The sequence below is a fragment of the Pholcus phalangioides genome, unplaced genomic scaffold (assembly GCF_987345545.1).
Source record: "Pholcus phalangioides strain wild (caught in Gottingen) unplaced genomic scaffold, Ppha-v1.0 ptg000010l_1, whole genome shotgun sequence".
Taxonomy (NCBI): Eukaryota; Metazoa; Arthropoda; class Arachnida; order Araneae; family Pholcidae; genus Pholcus; species Pholcus phalangioides.
Window position 1 is genome coordinate 34646687 of NW_028301603.1, and position 12954 is coordinate 34659640.

The 12954-nt window shown below is 39.9% G+C and overlaps 1 protein-coding gene across 1 annotated transcript; it reads left to right on the plus strand.

Moving 5' to 3' along the window:
* Window positions 1-6379: 6379 nt before the first annotated feature.
* On the plus strand, window positions 6380-7006 carry LOC149081337 (uncharacterized). Its single transcript, XM_089238319.1, has one exon. The coding sequence runs from the start codon at window positions 6380-6382 to the stop codon at window positions 7004-7006; it is 627 nt and encodes a 208-aa protein (XP_089094445.1).
* The last annotated feature ends 5948 nt before the right edge of the window (window positions 7007-12954 follow it).

Here is a 12954-nt window from a genome sequence, read left to right on the forward strand (position 1 = left end):
TTTATACAGTCGAATCTCGTTTTAAAGAATACAGTAGTCTCTCGTTTATCCGTCCTTCATTTATCTAACATTCCGTATTATCCGACGTCCCACCGAAAAAAAAAAACCGCATCAATCGGCGACAAGAACTGCAAGTTGCGAGCGTAGTCTATTTTTTGTTGCTCCGCAGCTGATTAGTTACACTAATAACGCTTAGAAATTCTAAGTTTTTATTCTTACCACATTATCAGCCAATCAGAATCGGGCTACTGTGACGTTGTACAGTGTAACTCCTGCTGTTACGTTTGGCAACTTATCACCAAACACCAGCGTCTATTAACGATTTTGCTACCATTATGCCATTACGCGTCTCATTTGCTCACACGATAATATTACAATGATATAATTTAACAATACTATAATCATTTGGATTAAATCAGAAAAAAAATGAAAACATTTCTTAGTGATTCAATAAACGATAACTTATTATACGGGGGTGGCCCCCATTCCCCCCTGTATCGCCAAGTTCGCTGTTTGGGAACAACGCCCCACCCATTCCCATGCATCTGACAATTTGTGGTGAATTATAATATAATAAATCATATTTATGTGCAACGGTTAAAAGGAATTAAATGTAATAAGAAATTAATTTCTTTTAAAAATTTAAATGTAATAAGAAATTAAATTTTTCAAACGAAGATGTTAGGGAAAAAAAATTGGATGGGTTCGAAGGGACTCTTAACCCATAACCTTCGTTTTAAGCGTCCCGTGAACTTCCCACTGTACCAATCGTGATTGCCGAGCTGAAGTTGAATTTAGTATATCCATTATTAAATGTCGCCAGAAAATATGGTGGCGCCAAATGGATCAAAAGTTGCGGTCTGCTGTCACGTTTCTATGACGTCACAATTGCTTGACTCTGATTGGCTGGTAATGTGGAGATCTCGGAATTTCTAAGCGCTACAATTAGTTACCCCGATTGTACAGTGGCGCGCCCGTCTACACTGTGGCTATGATAATCAATATGAAATGACTGATGAAGAAATTTTCGCTATACTGTCAATTGTGACTTCAACGAAATCGAAGAGCAAGACGAGCCTCTGTTGAGCCTCAACCAGCACCAACTGTTGAGCCTCTCCGCATTTCACACAACGACTAAGGCTCTAGAAACTGCGATTAAATACATTGAGCAACAACAAGAAGCTACACTAATCGACTTAATGATGCTTCAAAGATGGCAAGACTTGGCAGCGAAGAAACGGCACTCCTCAGGAAAGCAGACTACACGATCAAAAATTTCTTTAAATCATCACAGGACTAAAATTTTAAATACACTGTATTTAACTTCAGAATATTCTGTAACTGTTAATTCTCTGTAATCAGTCAATTTTTCTTGTTGCTTTGTTGTAAAACATGATTATTAGGTTCATAATGTGTAAAAGTTTAACATAGTTTGACGTTTAATAGGCTTTTTCTTAACACCTCCCTATTATTTGACATTTTCGCTCATTTGACGTTCTGCCTTCCCGTTTATGTCGGATAAGCGAGACTCTACTGTACTTTCTTAATCCCCCCCCCCCCAGATGAGGTTACATGGGAACAATGCAAAAGCCTGGAATTCCTTTACAACAAAATTTCATTACAACGAAGGGATTTCTCCGTTCTCTTGCAGTTCGTTATAACGGGATTATATTGTATCGGGCAGCGCGGTTCTTAACTTTTTTTGACTCGCGGAGGCTATTTTGGTAAAAAATTTCTATGACGGAGCCCTGTACGTCTATTTTTTCTGTATTCATCAAAAAGTTACTCATTTATTTCTATATTATTTAAAAATATTTGTTTTTATTTTTTTCCAAATTTACTGGTTTTTACTGATTTTCTTCGAGAGGCCGCGGAGACCCTGCAGAATGCATACGGAGCCCTTGGGGTTCCGTAGTAAAGCAGTTGCTTTCTTGAATTGTAACAAAACTTTTCGTAAAAGCAGGCTTTACCTGGGAGAAATCACAGTAAGGGTTGAATTTCCAAGTGATATGCAAGTCTTAAAAATTGTGCACAAGCTGTGTACATTCTATTATAAGGCTGAGCAGGGCCAGAGAGAGGCAAAGGGCAGCTGTGTGTGCCCTGGCAGCAAAATTTAGGGATGGCAAATTTTAGGTGAAAACAAAAACACCGTTATAAAATCATCGAATTTTATAGCTTTATGGGGGCGGCAAAATCATGTTGTTCTTTCCCTCACAAAATTCCTGGTTACGGAACTGATGCTGAAGATTGCATAAACATAGGCGGTAATGTACAAACTGAACCGGTCACGTCAGTTATTGACACATTTTGAGGGAGTTAAAAAGAACGTAAATGCCGTTATTTTAGAAGAAAAACATTGTAGGTTGGGGTTTTATACAGATGCCGTCGAAACTTAAATACAGTATTCGATAATTATGGACTAATAAATTATTTATTTATTTTATCTGTTTTTTATATTTTTCAATCTATCTATCAATTCTTATCCATCATTTATTATACTTATTTTATTTCAATCACACACGAGATCGTGACATAATTTAACACATCATATCAGTTGAACCTTAATTAACCCGAAACCTGTGTTCAACGGGAACAAATCTCCGTTGAAGACGGGTTTTACTGTATAAATATTCGTCGAACCCGCGTCATTATCTAGTGCCATCTAGTGACTGTAAAATACATCAGATTATACATAATATGTACCTGTGTGGTCGATAATTTCTTTTCCTTTTAATTCGTAAATAGCCATCCATTTTAAATTTTATCTAGGTTTTTCTCTACAAAATTAAATTTATTTGATGAAATTGTCATGAAATGAATATTTTTTCAACGTTTGATAGAAAAGCTGGAATATTTTCTATATTAATAAAATTTATATTTAATTATTATCACATCCAACTAGTAAAATTATATTCTGCGTATATTCCCGTACAGGTCGTACGTTATTGATTGTAGTTATTCTGTCAGGTCATACGTTAAGAAACTAAGACAATCGATTTTTAGGTCTTTTCAGTAAGATTGTTGCTATAAGAGAATGAAATAATCAATATACAGTCGCCCCCCCCCCCTCGCCGTATTCGCGGTTTTTTATCCTTTATTGGAAAAATTTCTTTTGGAAAAACGTAGCGATCTCTCGTCTTTCACGTGTTGTGTTCACAAAATTTGAGTTTTGCGTGTTTTAGGATGGCTCATTTTTTCTAGCGCTACGCATAATGCTTCCAAAAGACAAAAAAAAGTGGAAACTTTACAAGAAAATTGGATATATATTGAATATGCTTGGCGAAATTAAGTGAATTGCTGCCGTGGGCCCCGCCATTACGGAATCTACGGTGAGATATATCAAGAAAAAGGAATCTCTGAAATTCGATCAGCCGTGCCTGTAAGAAAAAGTTATTCCATTGATTGTAATATTTTATAAGGGAAAAAAAGGAGATAAAATATTTTGTACGCCTCCCGTAAGGAGCTGGAGAAACCTCTATTCCATCAGCGTTTGAAGTAAAGGTTGTGTCAGGTTTAAGAAACGATTCGGATTGCGCAATGTAAAAATCACTGGTGATCAAGCCTCTTGACGACCAGGAGGCAGCTAGAAAATTTCCAAAGCCTCTGTTGAAAATTATGGAAGAGAATGCTTATGTGCACCTCAGCAGGTGTTTAACGCTGACGAAACTGCACTATTTCGGAAGACAACGCCTTAATAAAACATTTATCACCCAAGAAGAAAAGCGATCTCCTGGTTTTAAGGTAAAAGTAAAGATAGACTTGCTATATTGTTTTTCGCTAACGTATACGGTACGTGATAAAGCCTACTGCGCCATTTTCAAATCTACGAATCCACGAACATTGAAGGGAAAGAATAAGTCGAAGCTCCCGCAATGAATGAATGAACGACAGGGTCTCTGCCACCGGACTTATCCCGTTGCCGAGATCTCTTCCAGCCCAGCTTCGTGGCAGAGTCTGGAACAAAGTGAGTGCACCTAACAGTCTGAGCGTGTCTGAGTGTGTAGCTAGTGTTGTGCCTGATATTTCAGTGCTGCCATCTATACTTCAAATTGTGAGTGAAGTGTAATGATTGAAATATTTGTAACGTTGTAGGCCTGTTGCTCTCTGTGGCGAGACTTTTTAACGGGGAGATCGGCTAGCATTCGCGCTTACCCCCAACGAATCGGTACATGCGGGAATGTGCGTGTAGTGCAACCTGACGTGAAGTTTTTTTGTTTCTCTGTAATGCTTGTTATGTGTAGTGCTGCCATCTGCCACCAGTTTTTCTAACTATGAGTAAAGTGTTATGATTGAATGATTTATCGTTGTAGGACTGTTGCTCTCTGTGGCGAGACTTTTTAACGGGGAGATCGGCTCGCATTTGCACCTTGAAGTTGGGAACCACAGAAAACCAACTTCAGCCGACCACCGATGTGGTGGCTCGAACCCGGGTCCCCGCCCGCGATGCGAGTCCGTCACTATGACCACTCGACCACCACACCGGCTCGTGACATCACTGAAGAAGGCCATCTCACCTACAGCCATTGGATATAGCAGGCCTACGCATGCGTCATCTTTATCCCTTTTTGTAATGTATCCAATGGCTCTATAGATGTGATGACCTTATTCAGTGACGTCACGAGTGCTCTCTGGATTCGCACTCTGGCCTCCTTCTGTAGGTGGCGTTGCGAGATATCGTGATAAAAATGATTTATTTTGACGGCCCCCTCGTGTATTTCCAGAGTTCAGAATTCTTTCGATACCTGTCTTAGTACGTAAAAAAGTAGTAAAAATCAAGGAATTCAGACACTCATATTCCAGCGAATTTTCACAAGCTTTCCACGGGAAAGTTCCTTTCAGCGTAACAAGGGATTCCAATAGCTCATTTTTGAAAAACGACAAATACGGTTTGAATGTACGATTGAACGGTCCAATTTCTTTCAGTTTCACAAAATTACTTAAGGCTGTATATATATAAGAAGAACTACGGAAAATATAGTAATTTGCGAATGTGAATCCTCTCTGTGATTAAAAAGGGTGAATTTTCTACAAATTTCTCTAGAGTCTTGTATGATTTACAATGTTCCAGAATCGGGTGAAGTAAAAACCAAAAAAAAACATTATTGTATTGTACTGTAACTCCTCATACTCCTCTTAACTCACTCTCTTCATGATATTAAAATCTCATTAATCACCATGGAATTAGATTATGGCATTACTTACTTGAATGTGAATGAATGGTTCGTGGATATTTCTAGATATTATTATACAGGATGTAACAAATTGTTAGAACCGCAGATATTTCTGCAACCGTTGACTTTAGAGGAAATTGAAAAAGTTAATTACAAAAAGTTTTCAAAGGACGTGCTTTTTTACTGAAATTGCCTTAAAATTTTCCCAAGGCGTCGTATACATAAAAAAATAGAAAAATAAATTTTTATACAGTCCCTGTGTGTTAGAACTTACAAATAGTGAAAAGTAAATGCGGCACTGAGCAGTAAAGTGAAAATTTCTGTATGCAATGTTAGTGGAGATATTTGACTGTTGAATTTTCAGCATTTATCACCAATGATTGAGGGTGTGGTCTGGGGCGGCTCTAGCCTACCTACCGCCCTGCTGCAAAGCTTTATCTGCCGCCTCTAAAGACGACCTTGGAGTGGGGCTCACAGGCCCTTGGCCCAGGTGACACTGGTATGAACTTGGCATTTTTTAGTACACAGCCGCACACAATTTTAACCATACAAAATGCGCGTGACCATTCGTCCCGTTTTAGAAGAAAATGGCCCGGATTTTGATCGAAGAGCATTATACCATTATTCTGAACTTCGCCAGATCCCCATCACAGTTCTTACCAATCAGCTATCATTAATTATGCTGCGAAGCGAATTATTTTAAGAGAAGTTTGCTTTGTGGTGTCCCACGCAGACGACCCCCAAGATTCGGGCCAACGACCTCGAGAGTGTCACGTGATCCCGAGTACTGGAGACGACCGTCTCGAAAACAACAGTAGCAGAGAGTCACTACACACGAAAGCGTGAGGTTCGATAATTTCTATGTCTGCCTTCCTTTTATTAACCAAGATAATTATTATATGTCGTCGTAATAAATGTTTATTCCGAAGCTGTGGCTCTGTGTGGTGACTTCGCAGTGGTGACCAGCGACGTTTAGGAACATTAACCATCGAAGAACGTCCATCTTCATTGAAGATTTCATCTCATGCATTTTTGGAAATTTTCTTCTTTCGGAGCCTCCATTATGGCTGTGGTTACGACGACTAGATTCTTCCCTCAAACAGGCCCCTCTCACCCACGCATCATCGTCTGCTCTTCTTCTCTCCTGGTGTGTGACCTCCTCCTCCTCCTCTCTCTTCTTTTTCTCTCTCTCCCGTTGGAGCTGAGCGATGGCGGAAGAAAATGCTCAAGTTTCGAGGATTGGACTTCGATTACCTCCGTTTTGGAAAACCAATGTCCAACTATGGATTCAACAGTGCAACAGTGCTTTTCAACTCAGTGGAATCACTAACGATGACACGAAGTATGCAGCCCTGGTCTCTTCCTGGGACGGAGAATGCTTGTCTTTCGTCTCGGATCTGATATTAAATCCTCCGGCAATCAACCGCTATCAAGCCTTGTCGAATCGCCTCATAAAGGAGTTCGCCGCGACGGAACATCAAAAAGTCAAGGAACTTATGAACGAGCTACAGCTGGGTGATCAAAAGCCAAGTCAACTGCTGCGAAAGATGAAAGAACTCTCACGCAACAAAGTCACTGGCGAGTTCTTGCACACCTTGTGGATGCAATGCTTACCGCAAAATATTCAAGCAGTGTTATCGGTTTCCAGTGAGCCATTAGATCAACTTGCTGTCCTAGCGGACAAAGTGGCTGAAGTCACTACCCAAAATTACGTGTGTCGAATCCAGCCATCATCATCATCGCAAATGCAGTCGACTCAAGATCGAAACGCTCACCCAACAAGTGGCAGAGCTAACGGCTACGGTGAATCGACTCTCCAGAGGGAGATATCGTAATAACTCCCAACAGCGACTAGCTAGGCATCCCACATCTCGTTCAAGTCAAGCACGGGATATCTGCTTTTATCACAACAAGTTCGGTGAGAAAGCCCGCCACTGCCGTCAGCCATGTAAATTCCAGAAAAAAAACGACGACCTTCCATCATCGCTGGTATGATGGAATCGGGCAGTAAATCCAGCAGGCTCTTCGTGATTGACAGAGTTACGGGTGACCGTTTCCTTGTTGACTCAGGCAGTGAAGTTTCTGTTATACCGCCTAAGAAAAATTCGTCAGCACTACATCCAAGTTTCCATTTGTTCGCCGCAAGCAACAGCAAGATTCTTGCTTATGGTTCCACGGTCAAGAAACTGGATTTAGGTCTCCGGAATCCTTTTCCCTGGACATTTCTCGTAGCTGACGTCACTTCACCAATACTTGGAGCTGATTTTCTCAGCAACTTCAACCTAATCGTTGATGTGCGGAACCGACGACTCATCGATTCGCAAACATCATTACGGGTACTCGGATCGATCAAGCCCACAACACAATCTTCCGTCACTACCATTGGAGATTCTGAATACAGTGCTATATTTCAAGAATTCCCAGATGTCTTCAACCCTTCACAGATCGGTAAAACAGTGAAACATGTGACGCGACACCATATCATCACTCGAGGACCACCGGTGGCTTCCAAGCCTCAACGTCTCAATCCAAAAATTCAACAACAGGTGAAAACCGAGTTTGAATTCCTTTTGGAACAAGGGATTATCCGGCCCTCCAAAAGCCCTTGGGGCTCACCGTTACATATTGTGCCCAAGGCGGATGGTACTGTACGTCCTGTCGGTGATTATCGTCGTCTAAATAGTGTTACGGAATTTGATTCTTACCCGATACCACATATTCAAGACTTTTCTCAAGAATTGCATGGTAAGTCTATTTTTTCTAGACTAGACATCTTCAAGGCATATCATCAAATTACCATTGCCGAAGAAGATATACCAAAAACCGCAATCACAACCCCTTGGGGATTATTCGAGTATACAAGATTGAACTTCGGTCTCGTAAATGCCGCTCAAACTTTTATGCGGTTCATGCATGAAGTATTACGAGGTTTACCATTCTGCTATGTATATCTTGATGCTATTCTATGCTTTTCTGAAAATGCCGAAGAACACAAAATTCATTTAAAACAAATATTCCAACGTCTTCAACAGTATGGGTTAGTTTCAAATGTGTCAAAATACATATTTGGTGTTTCTGAGCTCGAATTTCTGGGACATGTGATCAAACCATCTGGTATCACACCTCGCCCAGACAAAGTACAAGCTTTACTCGATTTCAAGCAACCGGAAACAATTGAGCAATTGCGTAAATTTTTAGGTCTCATAAATTTTTATCGCCGTTTCCTACCTCATGCAGCTGAGACACAAGCGCCACTGCATGATCTATTGAAAGGTTCTACGAAAAAAAAGAAAAGACAAAACAAAAGTTGTGTGGTCTACATCAACTTCGAAAGCATTTGAAGATTGCAAAAAGTTACTAGCTGATGCCGCATTGCTGGCACATCCATCCCCGTCTGCCCAATTAGCTCTACACGTAGATGCTTCCGACTATGCTATAGGTGGTGCACTGCGCCAGGTGACGGACAATGGTCCTCAACCGCTAGGTTTTTCCTAACGCAAACTTTCACCCACCGAAACACGATATAGCGCATACAATCGAGAACTTCTTGCCGCATATTCTTCCATAAAATTTTTCAGATACATGCTTGAAGCTCGTGAGTTTATACTTTTCAGTGACCATAAACCACTGTGCTATGCGTTTCGACAAAAAAGTGAAAAATGCTCACCTAGGCAGCTAAGGCATTTAGATTATATATCGCAGTTCACTACGAACATTTGCCATATTCCTGGATCGCAAAATATTTCCGCTGATATCTTATCACGCGTAACAGCAATTTCAGTTCCTGGACCTCTCGATTTTACTGCCATCGCTGAGCAACAAGAGGGGGATAAAGAACTAGAGGAACTCTTAAAGAGCAAATCAGCTTTGCAACTGAAGAAAGTATTTCTTCCAGACGCAGCTAAAGCGCTCTACTGCGATTTGTTAACAGGTGCAATTCGACCTTATATTCCAGAAAAATTTCGATATGATGTGTTTTGGAATATGCACAAACTCTCACATCCAGGAATTAGACGCACTATTGATTTGGTCAGAAAGCGATTCATTTGGCCATGTCTAGCTAAAGACTGTGCTAAATGGACAAAAGTGTGCATACCATGCCAAAGATCCAAAGTGCACAAGCACACGAGATCCACACAACAATCGTTTGTGGAACCTTCCCAACGATTTCAACATATTGATTTGGATATCATTGGCCCACTCCCCATTTCCGATGGATATTCTTATTGCCTAACAATGATAGACCGGTTTTCACGATGGCCAGAAGCGGTACCTATCCGCGACATCACAGCAACCACGGTAGCTACAGCTTTTCTTTCCATCTGGATTTCTCGATACGGCACACCTTTAACAGTAACAACTGATCAAGGTCGCCAATTCGAATCGCAGCTATTCCGGGAGCTTTCCAAATTCATCGGAGCAAAACGGGTTAGGACAACTGGATACCATCCACAGGCGAACGGTGTGTTTGAAGAGTGGCATCGCCCTCTCAAAACCGCGTTGAAATGCAACCAAACCCATAAATGGACTGAAGCATTACCTACAGTTCTACTCGGTCTCTCGGTGCTCTCTGAAACAAGATTTGGGATGCACACCTGCAGAACTACTATACGGAGAAATTTTACGATTACTTGGTGAGTTTTTCCAAGCACAAGCTAATTCCAACTCAACTGACGCTTCGGAGTTTCTGCAAATGCTGATTACTCAGTCCAAGCTTTCCAGCCACGACCAATCAAACTGCATGGAGGACATCCTACATTTGTTCACCATGATTTGAAAACTACTTCTCACGTTTTCGTGAGAACTGATAGGGTGAAACGTCCTCTGGAACAGCCATTTGAAGGACCATGCAGGGTGATCAGCCGGACCGACAAAGTGTTCAACGTGGACATAAGAGAAAAAAACTGTGTCAGTCGATCGGCTTAAACAGGCATTTCTCGTGAATCCGACGGTGGAGCCGGTACCTGTATCTCCAACGTACCAACTGCAGTTACTACTGACAGACTCACAACTGATTCTGCTGTGAAACCAGTCAGAACCACTCGTTCTGGACGTACTGTCCACTTTCCAGATCGTCTACAGTACTCATGATCACTGATGCTACTCCATAGTACGCGATCACCTCTTACTACTCGTGATCACTGGTGAGGGAGTATGTGGTGTCCCACGCAGACGACCCCCAAGATTCGGGTCAACGACCTCGAGAGTGTCACGTGATCCGGAGTACTGGAGACGACCGTCTCGAAAACAACAGCAGCAGAGAGTCACTACACACGAAAGCGTGAGGTTCGAAATTTCTATGTATGTCTTCCTTTTTTATTAACCAGGATAATTATTATGTGTCGTCGTAATAAATGTTTATTCCGATGCTGTGGCTCTGTGTGGTGACTCCGCAACTTCAAATTCGTTTCTAGTGCTCCAGTGCCAGACAATTGTAGCGGTTTTCAAAATATCCTAAGAAAATATCGTTGTAGAGGGATTTATCGTAAAAAAGTGATATCGTTCTATCTGAAGGAGTTTCACATTAGACTAGAGAAAAAAAAATGTTGTAGAGGGATTTATCGTTGTATCGAGGTTCCACTGGGTAAACGTTTTCACGAATTCTTTTTACTAAATTTTTATTTCGTTTATAAGAGACAGTAAGCAGTACATGTAGTACTCATTAGGGTTTATTCTATAAAATGTCTACGCAATATATTTTTCTAAATATATAATCATTATCGTTTTTTTCAACCTTAAATTGAATACATTTTTCTCTAGACCAGCGGTTCTCAAACCGGGGCTCCTTGGAGCTCCTTCTGTACTCTCTAGGGGCTCCAAACGGCCGCTTGAGGAAAATAAAAAAATAGTAAAATTCAAAAATAATAATTATAAATATTTTCAAATGGTAAAAATAAATCAGTAACTTTGATGGATAATTAAAAAATGGGCCTACGGGGCTCCGCCGTAGAATTTATTTCACTAAAAAGGCGAGTCAAAAAAGGTTGAGAACCGCTGTTCTAGACAAATGTAAGTTCATGATGAAAAGAGATATGGCTTGTGACATGAATTATCTTGGGGAATTATTCGTGAGATTTTTACTCTAATCTATTTTCTTTTCCATCTTTAAATTACAGACTTGATAAAATATAAACCCAGATGAATGCTAACATGATTCCTGCTCTAACTGAAGGTTTATCTAAAGCAATATATACATTGATTTCGTCGATGTACTGTATTCAGAATGTATACATATAAAACAGGAAATAAAATAACCGTTTTTTGGTTTATTCAAACATACATTTGAATGCTGCCATCTATCGATAAACTTTTTCAACATACAATGGTAATTATTTTGCTTCAGATTGCGTGTACAATATTTTAGACCAAAATTCCATCAATATTAAGTTTTTTAATAAATATGTGAGAATTGCGGATGTTTTTATCTATGAGCATTCATATACAGTACGATTCGCATGATATTTACATTCTGTAAGAACATTATAAGGTATCGTTTTTCATGTATGTGAACATATCACTTTTCTCTGAATGAAAAATTTACTGTAAAAGATACTGTAAACTTATGTTGTAAAAGATTGGTAAATTTTGTAATTTGTAGCAAAGTAAATTACTTTAGTGAAATTGCATTTAATATTGTATGCATTGAGGATGTTTGCAATGTTGGAGATTTATTTTTGAAAATATGTATGATCTGAGAGAAGTAGTAAAAAATGTAAACAAAAAGTAAAACTTCTGCAAATTGTTCTAACTTCTAATCTGCTGACGAAATTTTGCTGACAGGGGGGGGGGGGGGGGTCAGTGTTTTGCTGACTTTTGCTGACAAAGGGGTGAGGGGGGAGGTGAAAAATGGCTGAAAATCTGCTTACGTAATACTTGAATGGCCCCAAATGACGCGTGTTTCTCAACAACAGTGTGAAGATAACGACCTAAAACTCAGCTAACTGAAACAATAATGAAGCATCCCACGTGCGTGGGTTGAGAGGATGAGTCTACTCTTCAAGAAAAGGGTGCGTTGAGTTCCATGTTAGAGCTGTCGTGTTTAGGATGCATGAAAGATTAAGCATTCAAAATGTAGTGCTTTTAATAAATACATTTTCAGATCTTGAGATGCAAAATTTACCTTTGTTGTGTTGAATTCGAAATCTTTTGCAATTTTGTGTTTTGCCTTTCCACTGAGATTTTAAGTTTTGAATAATATTTGCCATGCAATCGTAGGTTGTTTGTTTTATCTCCCCAGTTGTATTAGACAACAGGCTCCTCTCATTAAAATGCTGATATTCGCAAAAATTTCTGTCTGCTTCCGTATATGGGATGGGAGACCCCGAAGAAAGGGAATGTCGATTTGGTATTTATTCAAATAGCAGCTGATGCACTCGGAGGAGAAAGATAGAGTACCACATATATGTTTCTCGTTACGAAGTTTTTCCCTTCTTCAGTAAACACTAGAAATCGATTGAAGCTTGTTACAAGTGAAATCAACAATTATCTTAACGGTCCTGTTTATATCCATACCGTCGCCTCGGTCGTTCTTTTACAACGCGACCTCATTCCAAAAGTGATGGCGACGAAAGTCTTTGTCAGCTTTGGGATTATTCTCATTCTTGTAGCAGGTGAGTGTGTTTCAAAAAACTTTTGGAGGATTTTGTGAATATTTATGGAAAATTCACTCACTAGGACTAAAATGGATTTCCATGACTAACCTTAAAAACTCATTCCTAGCCAATCCCGTGGACCTATAATTACGATAGTTCGTGAAAGTGATTATTGTGTTGATCGCATAAAC

Bases quoted from the DNA above. Each gene is read 5' to 3' on its own strand.
- LOC149081337 (XM_089238319.1), top strand. From the start codon at position 6,380: ATGGCGGAAGAAAATGCTCAAGTTTCGAGGATTGGACTTCGATTACCT.